The following is a 14423-nucleotide window of genomic DNA, read 5'->3' on the forward strand; positions in this document are numbered from 1 at the left end:
TTTTGGCTTTTAAAGGTTTTTCTTAAAGATAAACCTGTTAATACAAAATAAAGCTGCAGAAATTTTTTTTAAACATTTTCTTACTTTGAAAGTTTACTACTTAGAACAATTTCAAATTTAACAGAAATTTGCAAGAAGAGTACAAAGAATTATTTTACCACTGAACCACTGGAAAGTAAGTAGCAGATATGATGCTCCATGTCCCCCTGAATATACCAATATGTAACTCCTACAAATAAGGACATTCTGCACAAGCACAACACAACCATCAAAGCCAGGACATTAACAACGCTATCATCTAATCTAGACCCCCATTCTAGTTTCACCAAAAGTCCTGATAATGTCCTTTACAGCAAAGGATCCCATCCAGGGTCATCTCTCATTTAGTTTTGATGTCTCTTTAGTCTCCTTCAATCACTTTGATGCTCTGAAAATTATAGGCCTACATATACTTATATATAACTTTGAAAGGTGTATGGTAAAATGCTTCTCAATTTGGATTTGTCTGATGTTTCTTCATGATTGTATTCAGGTTGTGCTTTTTGGCAGGAACCACAAAACTGCCTTCTCCTCACTGCATTCTATTAGATGGTACATGATTTCACCAGATGGTGTTGGTGATGTTAACTTTTATCGCTTGAGGTAAGCTGGTATCTGTCAAGTTTTAATACTGTAAAGGTATTCTTCTTTTTTCCCTTTGTAATTAATAAGTATTTGTGAGGAGGAACTATGAGAATATATAAATACCCTATTCCTCATCAAAGTTTCACTAGCATCCATTTATGTTTACTGGTTGAATTAATTATTATTATGGTGGTTGACAAATGATGGTTTTCTAAATCCATTGTTGTTTTCAGATTCACCAGGTAGAATACCACTCTAAAGCAAAGCCTTCTCCATCAGTACAGGGTTATAGATTCTTATGTATTCATGAGTTCTTACCTATTATTATAATTATGATTATTTATATTGATGCCCCAAACCTCCCAGATTTGGCCAGTGGACACCCCTTCAATATAGTTTCTACATCCTTGAGACATGTGCCCATCATTCTCTGAGCACTTTATCACCTTTTGGCACAAGCCATTCCAGGCTCATCTCATACTCAGCTCTGAAATCGGCCATTTATCTCAGAAGATCAGTGCTCCTTCTAGCAGAGAATGGTATTTAGAAGACAGGATCTTAGCACTGGGTATGTTGATTTGAAGCATCACTGCTCCCAGGCCCTCTCAGTGGACAGTGCTAGTGGAGGCCCTCCTCAACCTGCATGGCTCTGACACCTGGTGCCAAGCTATGTGGACTTTTCCTCACCCCTTTTAGGCTCCAATACACTAAATCAGACCACTTTCACATATACAAGGAGCTTTCTCACTCCAATCTAGCTATGACACCCCACTCTGGGCCATCATGCCATCTGCTTCCCAAACCCTGTGAGCTTGGCCCCACCTAAGGACTTCTGAACTGAATTGGGAAGGAAGGAGGGAAGGAGGACTTTAACTTTCATTTCTGCTTTAAAAATGTCACTACTGCTACAGTGGTAATAGCCCTGATACATTTGATGGACTTCTACTTCTCCCCATGATGGAGTAATGGAGCCTGGATTTACTCTCACCTTAAACAACTAAAAACACAGGTGAAATATATTAAATGGCCTGCAGACACTGGACAACAGGCAGTGTAGGATAGGGATCCCTGAGAGAAGGTAACCGAATGAGGCAAGGTGAACAACTGCCTCAGCTTATTGCCTGGAGAGAATTTCTAAGCTGCAGTCCAAGGAGGGTAAATTCAAGCTAACTTCAATGGTCTCTCTAAACTAAGGAAACAGAGTAGAGAATTTGAGGTGACTAGAATTCACAGGATAGAATACCAGAAAGGAAAGAGCTGTATGGAAAAAAGAGGCATACAAAGAGAACTCCTGAAATGTGCAGAGGGTCCTTCTCTTTCTCTCAAGCCTTAAGCTGATGCTAATACAGCATCTGTCCAAAGTTAGGGAAAGAATCACCAAAATGTAACAAGCAGTACAATCCTTTAAGCTCACACAGGGTTTGGAAGAGCTTGTGTCACCACAAGCCAGAATGAAAAACTTTATAATGTATGAGGTACTGGAAAAAATATCGAGAAAGGTATGGGTTCAGTAACAGGGAAAATTAGTCCCAAACTAAAAGCTGTCTTGGTCCCACACAACAAGGCTTAAAAGGAAGACTTGAAGAAATTGAATTGTTTCAAAGTAATTTACCTGTATCCTAGAGCAAAGTGCTGAAATATATTTAAAGAAATACAAAATATCCAGTACCCAAAAGGGCAAACTTCACAGTCTGTGAGTATCCAACAAAAAATTACCAAACATGCAAAGAAACAAGAAAATACAATTCAAAATGAGAAAAATTAGTCAACAGAAGCAGACCCAGAAGTAAAATAGATGATAAATTGAGAAGGACATTAAAATAGGTACAATAAATACAGTTGATTCTTATTATTTGTGGATTCCATATTTGCAAATTCATCTACCCATTAAAATTAGTTTGTGACTCCAAAATCAATACTCATGGCACTTTCACACACAGAATAACAAAAAATTTCAATTTTCAGACACATTTGTTCCCACCTAAGGTTGAAAAGGGTGATAATCTGCATTCTTGGTTCAGCTCTCAGACTGTAAACAACTGTCCTTTTCACAGTCTGTTTATTGTCACTTTTTTTTGTTGTTGCTTTTTGTTGCTGATTTCACTGTACAAAATGGCCCCCAAGTGAAGTGCTGAAAGCGCTATCTAGTGCTACTAAGTAAAAGAAGACTGTAATGTGCCTTATGGAGAAAATACATGTGTTCTGATAAGCTTCATTCAGATATGAGTTATGGTGTGGCTGGCCAGGTTTTCAATGCTAATGAAGCAACAATATATATCAAACGTCATCTTTAAATAGAAAAATACATAAACAATATATATCAAATATGTCATCTTTAAATAGAAAAACACATAAAAAAATGTGACCAGATGGTCACAAAAGACTAGCCCTGTATACTCCCCAGGAGCAGTGGTTCAGTTTTTGCTAATTCAGTTTTCACAGTGACTTTATAGAACATAACTAGTCTAATCATGAGAACTGACTGTTTTTCTGTGTATTTGATAAGGTAGAGAAAAGACTGAACAGGTTAAAAAAGACATGGAAGAGGGGTAAAAAAGATGGTGGTATGAGTAGTGTGGTAGAAATCTCCTCCAAAAGCCACATATATTTTGAAAATACAGCAAATACAACTATTCCTAAAAGAGTGACCAGAAGTAACAGAACACCAGTCAATCCACATCTGGGAGAAGTCAACATCTCACAGAAAAGGGTAAGGTAAAAAGTGGTGACCCAGCGGGACCCGAGTACTCTGCAATCCCAGCTCACCAGCGGGAGGAAAAGAATCAGAATGGGGAGGGAGTGGAAGCACAGAACTGCTAAATACCAGGCCTATAAATCTACCCTGGGAGCACGGACCCACATTGCATGGGGCTCTGGAGATTGGAGGGGCTGAAAGGCAGAGTCTGAGACTACGACTGTGAACAGGTTCCCACAACAGGCTGTCCTGGGACAAAAGAAAAGCAGGTGTTTTAAGGGACCTCTCAATGGTCAGAGGGCTGCTAGAGGGGCAAGGATTCAGGAGAAGGAACAAGTGGACAAAATCGTCCTGGCACACTGAGTCCATCAGGCTGGGAACTTTAAGGAGCGTCAAGCGCCCTATCACCCTGGTTGGCAAAGGAGCCCTGAGGCCCCTCACCACAATAAGCAGCCTGCCACTCCTTCCTCCCCGGTGTCACCTACGTGCAAAATGGCTGTCCCTGCCATGGCTGCAAACAGGGCACCCCCACCTACAGCAACTACACAGCTTAACACAGAGGCTTCTCCCTGTATCTGGCTAACCGGCCCAGACCCAGAGGCTGCTCCCTGCATGCGGCTGACTGACACAGACAGTGGAGACAGAAGCTGAGACCAGGAGCCACGAAGGGGCTTTGTTATTGCAGCAGAACCCATGCCACCCGCCTGTGACCCCTGCCATTGCCCTAGGCAATCCCAAGGGCCACCTTGCCCACGGCAGTTTAGGGGATTAACCAGGAGGCCACTCCCTGCATGTGTTTAACTGGCACAGACAGTGGAGATAGGCACAGCGACCAGCAAGCAGGAAGGGACTTTGTCCTCCCAGCTGACATCCACACCACTTGCTGGCGACCACTCCCATAGATCCAGGACTATGAAAAGGCAGAAGAACCTTGTTCAATCCAAAATTCCTAAAAGGAGCCCTGAGGGTAAGACTGAAATCACCAATCTTCCTGAAAAAGAATCCAAAATAAAAGTCATAAGCATGCTAATAGAGCTACAGAAAAATATTCAAAAGTTAAGGGATGAATTTATGAGTGAGATAACTGAAATGAAACAATGGAGGGATTTAAAAGCAGATTAGGTGAGGTAGAGGAGGCAGTGAATGGAACAGAAATCAGAGAACAGGAATACAGAGAAGCTGAGGCAGAGAGAGAAAAAAAGATCTCTAGGAATGAAAGAATACTAAGAGAACTGTGTGACCAATCCAAATGGAACAATATTTGCATTATAGGGGTACCAGAAGAAGAGGAGAGGGAAAGGGGACACAAAGCGTCTTTGAAGAACTAATTGCTGAAAACTTCCCCAGTCTGGAGAAGGAAACAGTCTCCCAGGCCATGGAGGTACACAGATCTCCCAACGACACCACCAAGAAATATAATAATTAAAATGGCAAGATCAAGGACATGGACAGAGTATTAAAAGCAGCCAGAGATAGAAAAAAGATAATCTGTAAAGGAAAACCCATCAGGCTATCATCAGACTTCTCAGCAGAAACTTTACAGGCCAGAAGGCAGAGGTGTGATATATTTAATGCAATGAAACAGAAGGGCCTCAAACCAAGAATACTCTACCAGTAAGATTATCATTTAACTTTGAAGGAGGGATTAAACAATTTCCAGATAAACAAAAATTGAGGGAACTTACCACCCACAAACTATCTCAACAGTGTATTTTAAAGGGACTGCTCTAGATGGAAGTGTGCCAAAGACTAAATAGCTGTAATCAGAGAAAAGAAAACCACAGCGAAAGAAGTAGACCAACTAAATACTAATGAAATGCAAAATTAAATCAGCTACCCACAAAGTCAATGAAGGGATACACAAAGAGTACAGAATATAACACCTAACTTATAAAGAGAGGAGGAGGAAGAAAAAGAAGGGAGAGAAAAAAGAATCATCAGACTGGGTTTATAATAGTGTAATAAGTAATTTAAAGTAGACTGCCAGATAATAAAGAACCTGCCCTTGAACTTCTGGTAACCACGAATCCAAAGCCTTCAATGGCAGTAAATACGTAACTATCGATAATCACCCTAAATGTAAATGGACTGAATACACCAATCAAAAGACATAGAATAACAGAATGGATAAAAAAGCAAGACCTATCTGCCTATAAGAGACTTGCTTCAAACCCAAAGACATTCACAGACTAAAAGTGAAGGGATGGAAAAAGATATTTCATGCAAACAACAGGGAGAAAAAAGCAGGGGTTGCAGTACTTGTATCAGACAAAAAATAGACCTCAAAATAAAGAAACTAACAAGAGACAAAGAAGGACATTATATAAATGATAAAGGGGTCAGTCCAACAAGAGGATATAACCACTGTAAATATCTATGTAACCAATACAAGAGCACCTATATATGTGAAATGAATACTAACAGAAATAAAGGGGGAAATAGAATGCAATGGATTTATTTTAGGAGACTTTAATACTCTGCTTACTCCAAAGGACAGATCAACCAGACAGAAAATAACTATCGCACTGAACAGCATATTAGAACAGATGGACCTAACAGATATTTATAGAACACTCCAACCAAAAGCAGCAGGATACACATTCTTCTCAAGTGCACATGGAACATTTTCAAGAATAGACCACATACTATGCCACAAAAAGAGCCTTGGTAAATACAAAAAGATTGAAATTCTACCAACCAACTTCTCAGATCACAAAAGTATAAAACTACAAATAAATTGTACAAAGAAAACAAAAAGGCTCACAAACACATGGAGGTTTAACAACATGCTCCAAAATAATCAATGGATCAAGGACCAAATTAAAACAGAGATTAGGCAATATATGGGGACAAATGAAAACAAAAGCACAATACCCCAACTTCGGTGGGATGCAGTGAAGGCAGCTCTAAGAGGAAAGTATATAGCAATCCAGGCCTATTTCAAGAAGGAAGAATAATCCCAAATGAACAGTCTAAATTCTGAAACAGTCACAATTACTGAAACTGGAAAAAGAAGAAGAAATTAGGCCCAAAGTTAGTAGGAGGGACATAATAAAGATCAGAGAAGAAATAAATAAAATAGAGAAAAACAAAACAATAGAAAAAACTAATGAAACTAAGAGCTGGTTCTTTGAGGAAATAAACAAAATAGATAAAAAACCTTAGCCAGACTTATCAAGAAAAAAAGAGAATCTACACACATAAACAGAATCAGAAATGACAAAGGAAAAATCACTTTGGACACCACAGAAATACAAAGAATTGTTAGAGAATACTATGAAAAATTATATGCTAACAAACTGGATAACCTAGAAGAAATGGACAACTTTCTAGAAAAATACAACCTTCCAAGACTTACCCAGGAAGAAAGAGAAAATCTGAACAGACCAAATACCAGCAATGAAATTGAATCGGTAATCAAAAAACCACCCAAGACAAAACCACCGGACCAGATGGCTTCACCACTTAATTTTATCAGACATTTAGAGAAAACATAATACCCATTCCCTTAAAGTTTTCCAAAAAATAGAAGAGGAGGGAATACTTTCAAATTCGTTCTATGAGGCCAGCATCACTCTAATATCAAAACCAGGCAAAGACACCGCAAAAAAAGAAAACTACATAACAATATCCCTGATGAACACAGATGCAAAAATACTCAACAAAATACTAGCAAACCGAATTCAAAAATAGATCAAGAGGATCATCCATCATGATCAAGTAGGATTCATCCCAGGGATGCAAGGATGGTACGACATTCGAAAACCCATCACCATCATCCACTATATCAATAAAAAGAAGGACAAAAATCACATGATCATCTCCATAGATGTCAAAAAAGGATTTGAAAAAATTCAACATCCATTCATGATAAAAACTCTCAACAAAATGGGTATAGAGGGCAAGTACCTAAACATAATAAAGGTCATATATGATAAACCACAGCCAACATCATACTTAACAGTTGAAAGATTTTTCTTTAAGATTGGAAACAAGACAAGGATGCCCACTATCACCACTTTTATTCAACATAGTTTTGGAGGTTCTTGCAATGGCAGTCAGACAACACAAAGAAATAAAAGGCATCCAGATTGGTAAGGAAGAAGTTAAACTGTCCCTGTTTGCAGGTGACATGATATTGCACATAAAAAACCCTAAAGAATCCACTCCAAAACTACCAGATCTAATATTTGAATTTGGCAAAGTGGCAGGATACAAAATCAATACACAGAAATCTGTTGCATTCCTATACACTAATGATGAATTAGCAGAAAGAGATATCAGGAAAACAATTCCATTCACAATTGCATCGAGAAGAAAATAAAATACCTAGGAATAAACCTACCCCAGGAAGTGAAAGACCTATACCCCGAAAACTATAAGACACTCTTGAGAGAAATTAAAGAGGACACTAATAAATGGAAATCCATCCCAGGCTCTTGGGTAGGAAGAATTAATATTGTCAAAATGGCCATCCTGCCTAAAGCAATCTACAGATTCAATACAATCCCTATCAAAATACTGACCGTATTCTTCAATGAACTGGAACAAATAGTTTTAAAATTCATATGGAACCACAGAAGTCCCTGAACACACAAGACAATCCTGGGAAGGAAGAATAAAGCAGGGGGGATTATGCTCCCCAACTTCAAACTCTACTACAAAGCCACAGTAATCGAGACAATTTGGTACTGGCACAGAAGAGACTCATAGACCAATGGAACAGACTAGAGAGTCCAGATATTAACCTAAGCATATATGGTCAATTAATATATGATAAAGGAGCCATGGACATACAATGAGGAAATGACAGCCTCTTCAACAACTGGTGTTGAAACTGGATTACTGATTAACTACATACACAAAAGTAAACTCGAAATGGATCAAAGACCTGAATGTAAGCCATGAAACCATAAAACTCTTAGAAGAAAACATAGGCAAAACTCTACTGAATATAAATATGAGCAACTTTTTCATGAACATATCTCCCCGGGCAAGGGAAAAAGAAGCAAAAATGAACAAGTGGACCTATATCAAACTAAAAAGCTCTGTACAGCAAAGGACACCATCAGTAGAACAAAAAGGCATCCTACAGAATATATTCATAAATGACATATCCAATAAAGGGTTGACACCCAAAATATATAAAGAGCTCACATGCCTCAACAACCAAAAAGCAAATAACCCAAATATAAATGGGCAGAGGATATGAACAGACACTTCTCCAAAGAAGAAATTCAGATGGCCAACAGGCACATGAAAAGATGCTCCACATCGCTAATCATCAGAGAAATACAAATTAAAACCACAATGAGATATCACCTCCCACCAGTTAGGATGGCCAACATCCAAAAGACAAACAACAAATGCTGGCGAGGATGTGGAGAAAGGTGAAGCCTCCTACACTGCTGGTGGGAATGTAAATTAGTTCAACCATTGTGGAAAGCAATATGGAGGTTTCTCAAAAAACTAAAAATAGAAATACCATTTGAACCGGGTATTCCACTCCTAGAAGTTTAACCAAAGAAAGAAAGATCTCAGGTTCAAAAAGACATATTCACCCCTATGTTTATTGCAGCACTATTCACAATAGCCAAGAAATGGAAACAACCTAAGTGTCCATCAGTAGATGAATGGATAAAGAAGAGGTGGTACATATACACAGCGAAATATTATTCACTCATAAGAAAACAAATCCTACCATTTGCAACAACATGGATGGAGCTAGAGGGTATTATGCTCAGTGAAATAAGCCAGGTGGAGAAAGACATGTACCAAATGATATCACTCATCTTTGGAGTATAAGAACAAAGCAAAAACTGAAGGAACAGAACAGCAGCAGACTCACAGAACCCAAGAATGGACTAACAGTTACCAAAGGAAAGGAACTGGGGGGGAGGGTGGAAGGGAGGTATAAGGAGATTAAGGGGCATTATGATTAGCACACATAATGTAGAGGGGGCACGGAGTAGGAAGTATAGCACAGTAGGAAGTAAAGACAAGTAGTGACCCTATAGCATCTCAGTGTACTGAGGGACAGTGAGAGCAATGGGGTATGTGGTGGGGACTTGTAATGGGGGGAATCTAGAAACCACAGTGTTGCTTATGTGATTGTATATCAATGATAGCTTAATTAAAAAAGACAAGGAAGATTTAAAAAAAAACCTACATCGAACTTCTGGAGATGAAAACTACAATGTCTGAATGTAAAAATACACTGGGTGGAATTAAGAGCAGATTAGACACTGGAGAAGAAAAGATTAATGACCGAAAGTCACAACAATAAACACTATCCAAAATAAAATACACAGAGAAGAAAGATGATAAAAAGAAGAGGGACAACTTCAAGTGATCTATTATACATGTAACTGGAGAAACTGAAATGGAGGAGAGGAACAAACAAACAAAAAACTCTGAATAAGTAATGGGTGAAAAATTTCCAAAAATCACAACTAAATCCACAGATCCAAGAAGCTCAAGAAACCCCAAGCACAAAAACATGAAGAAAACTACACCAAAACTGGTTATAATCAAATTGCTTAAGCCTAGTAATAAAAAAAATCTTAAAAGCAGTCTGAGATAAAGGCATATTATATCAAGATTAGAATGACAGAAGACCTATCATCGAAAATAATGCAAGCCATAGACAGTAGAGCAACCTCTTGAAGTACTAAACGAAAAAAATTGTCAATCTAGAATTATATATTAAGTTAAAATATTTTTCAAAAATAGACTGTTGTTAAATAGACTGTTTCAGACATATAAGAGCCAGAAGAATTCATTTCTAGTAGAACCACTACAAGAAATGTTTTAAAAGGTCTTTCAAGCAAAAGGATATGATACCAGATAGAATCTCAGTCTACAAAAAAGGAATAAAGAATCTCAGAACTGGTAAATATGTGAGTAAATACAAAATACATACTTGTTTTTAAATCTCTTTAAAAGATAATTGTTTACAGCAAAAATAGTATTATGGGGCTTTATAACACATACAGGTTAAATATACAACAACAAAAGTACAAAGGATGAGAAAGGGGAAATGAAAGCATACTGTTGTTAGAGTCTTTCACTATACATGAAGTGATATGACGTTACCTGAAGGTACAGTGAGATAATTAAAGATGTACCCTTTGAACCTGAACGTAATCTCTAAAAATACAATACAAAGTACATATAGCTAGTAAGTCAACAAAGGAGATAAAATGGAGTGATAAAGAATACTCATTTAGTCCAAAGAAGGTAGAAAGAGGAAAAATGGAACAAAACAGATGAGATGAACAGAAAAGATGGTAGATTTAAAGCCAATCATACTAATAATCACATTAAATATAAATGATCTAAACACCCTAATAAAAAAGGCAGAGAACATCTGGTTGGATTTAAAAAGCAAGACCCAACTATAGACTGCCTTTAAGAAATCCACTTGAAATAAAAAGAGACAAATAAGTTAAAGGTAAAATGATGGGAGGAGAGATAACAATAATAAATAATAACAGTAATTTAAGAAAATCAGAAATGACTATATTTATGCCAGATAAAGCAGACTGAAAGGCAAAGAATATTACCAGGGATAAAGAGAGTCATTTCATAATGACAAATTAATCAAATCATTAAGAAGTCATTAAGATCTTAAATGTTTATGGACCTAAAGACAGAGCTTTAAAATACATGAAAGAAAACTGATAAATGAAAGGGAAAATAAACAAATTCATAATTACAGAGATTTCAACACCACTCTCAGTAATCAATAGTGTAAGTAAATAGACCCAAAATTAGTGAGGATAAAGAGGACTTGGATAATACTACCAATCACCTTGATTTAACCAACAATTTATAGAACACCAACAATAACTCAATAAACATTTTTTTCAAATACACATGGGATCTTTATTAAAACAGACCATACTCTGGGCCATAAAACAAGTCTCAATAAATTTAAAAGACTTCAAATTATACAAGATATATTCTTTGATGACAATGAAATTAAATCAGAAATAAATAATAGAAAGATATCTGGAAAATCCCCAAATATTTGGAAACAAAATAATATACTCCTAAATAACCCACATGCAAAAAAGATATCAATGGGTAAATTAGGAAGTACTTTAGCCTGAATAAAAATGAAAACACATCATTTCAAAATATGTGGGTTGCAACAAAAGCAGTGCTTTGAGGGAAATTCACAGTGCTAAAAATGCCTATATTGGAAGAGAGGTCTAATATGACTGACATACAGCACATTACTTCTCTCCCAAATAGCCATAATTCAATCTCTAACTTCAGAATACAGAAGAAATCTCACTTGATGGGGCAGATACCCCAAAATTAAAAATCACTCATTTACCTTCATTGAAGATGTAAAACAATGACCACACTACAAAGCCCCACACACCTGGAGAGGTTTGGATATCATAGCGAATAATAGCACACGCACCTGTGCGGTTAGCTGGTCTTGCTGACTGGGAATCAGGAGAAGTTAAGCTTTGCCTCCTTCCTACTTCATCAGAAGGAGAGGTTGGTAATGATGATATTGGAGGAGTCTGTGCACGACGTGTGGGAAGCACAGTGGTAGTTGGGTAACTAGAGAACATTTGCCTTTAAGAAAAAAACAATGGTTAGCATAAAAATTCAATTAGAAAATAATTCTTATAGAAGAAATATGTGAACTAAAAAACTATACAAGTTAGCTATAACTTAATTGAGAGGAGAGGAGAGGGACTCCACAGTTTTAAAAATCATTCTCTCATAGGATGCTTTTATGAAATAATACTTTATTATTTGTTCAGCAAAATGCCAGCAACATTTCAATGAACAAAGAGATTTAAAAAATCCCAGCCTTCGTGGAGCTTCCTCTCTACTATAATACCAGAATGACAGGGGTATTTGATAGGCACACAGTAGTTACAGAATAAAGACTTTTAAAGATTCTATCAAATATAGATTTACTATATTTGGAACTGTTACTTCAAATATAAATTTACTAGCTAGCCATGAAATTATTCACGTAGATTCAAAGTAATAGTCTATGGGTAAGCTATACTATAGAAAGAAAACTGCCCAGTCACATAGCACAACTGAAAAATAGCCTCTGGATGATATGCTGGATGTGTTAAAGGGGGAAAGGCACAGAAGAGGTAGCCTCCCTCAGGCTAAGAAGACAGACACTGGCTAAAGAATAAAGTCCAGGAAGATCCTCACTGACTGACTACTCAACGTTTTAAGCATCAAAAAAACACTGTCTATCCAGTTAAAGAACTGTGATATAGTAAGGGACTAGCTGATTCTTCATTTTTCTCATGTTAAATAATGTTCAGCCAGGCAGAGACTCCTGCAGCTCTAATATAGTCTCAGCCAATAGCAGGGAATCAAAGCTGAGAAGAAAGGAGTCACAACACCTGGTGAATGTCTGTGGGAGCGAGGGATAATTATTTTACTACTGAATCCCATGCATACACTACAGAGCTTGAAAGGCAACAAGGAATCAGTGTTACTGATCCTCTGTGAATGCCTTGAATAATGTAATTGCTGGAGGCATTAAAAACTGTATCAAAAGAATCCACCCCAAAACTGCTAGAACTAATAACTAAATTCAACAAAGTTGCAGGATACAAAATAATACACAGATATCTGTTGCATTCCTATATACTAAAGAAGAACTAGCAGAAAGAGAAATCAGGAAAACAATTCCATTCACAATGGCATCAAAAAGAATAAAACACCTAAGAATAAACCTAAGGATGTAAAAGACCTGAAAACTACAAGACACTCATGAGAGAAATTAAAGAAGACACCAATAAATGGAAACACATCCCATGCTCATGGATAGGAAGAATTAATATTGTCAAAATAGTCATCCTGCCTAAAGCAATCTACAGATTCAATGCAATCCCCATCAAAATACCAATAACATTCCTCAACAAACTAGAACAAATAGTTCTAAAATTCATATGGAACCACAAAAGACCCTGAATAGCCAAAGCAATCCCAAGAAGGAAAAATAAAGCTGGGTGATTACACTCCACAACTTCAAACTCTACTACAAAGCCAAAGTGATCCAGACAATTTGGTACTGGCACAAAAACAGACCCATAAATCAATGCAAAAGAATAGAGATGAATTAATTAGTATTATTTAATTATCCAATAATTAATAATACATCAATTAATATATAATAAAGGAGCCATGGATATACAGTGGGGAAATGACAGCCTCTTCAACAACTTGTGTTGGTAAAACTGGACAGTTATGTGTAAGAGAATGAAACTGGATTATTGTCTACCACCATACATAAAAGTGAACTTGAAATGGATCGAAGACCTGAATGTAAGTCATGAAAACCATGAAACTCTTAGAAAAAAAACAGGCAAAAATCTCTTGAATATAAACATGAGCAACTTTTTCCTCACCACATCTCCTCAGGCAAGGGAAACAAAAGCAAAAATGAACAAATGGGACTACACCAAACTAAAAAGCTTCTGTGTAGCAAAAGACACTATCAGCAGAACACAAAGGCATCCTATGCTATGAGAGAATATATTCATAAACAACATATCCAACAAAGGGTTAACATCCAAAATATATTTAAAAACTCACACCTCAACACCCAAAAAGCAAATAACCTGATTAAAAAATGGGTGGAGGATATGAAGAGACAATTCTCCAAAGAAGAAATTCAGAGGGCCAACAGGCACATGAAAAGATGCTCCACATCACTAATTATCAGGGAAATGCAAATAAAAACCACAATGAGATATCACCTCATACCAGTTAGGATGGCCAACATCCAAAAGACAAGGAACAACAAATGCTGGCTAGGATGTGGAGAAAGGGGAACCCTCCTACACTGCTGGTGGGAATGTAAATTAATTCAACCATTGTGGAAAGCAATATGGAGGTTCCTCAAAACACTAAAAATAGAAATACCATTTGACCCCGTAATTCCACTCCTAGGATTTACCCAGAGAAAACAAGATTCCTGATTCAAAAAGACAGATGCACCCCTATGTTTATCTCAGCACTATTTACAATAGCCAAGATATGGAAGCAACCTAAGCGTCCATCAGTAGATGAATGGATAAAGAAGAGGTGGTACATATACACAATG

The 14423-nt window shown here is 37.1% G+C and overlaps 1 protein-coding gene across 1 annotated transcript in view; it reads right to left on the minus strand.

The window, feature by feature from the left end:
* HERC1 (HECT and RLD domain containing E3 ubiquitin protein ligase family member 1) overlaps positions 1-14423 on the minus strand; it is a 202244-nt gene that overhangs the window by 45006 nt on the left and 142815 nt on the right. Inside the window, exon 40 of the mRNA XM_073211953.1 lies at positions 11754-11914. Coding sequence (XP_073068054.1) covers positions 11754-11914 — 161 coding nt within the window. The remainder of the gene's footprint in view (positions 1-11753; positions 11915-14423) is intronic.

Source organism: Manis javanica, chromosome 8 (assembly GCF_040802235.1).
Source record: "Manis javanica isolate MJ-LG chromosome 8, MJ_LKY, whole genome shotgun sequence".
NCBI lineage: Eukaryota > Metazoa > Chordata > Mammalia > Pholidota > Manidae > Manis > Manis javanica.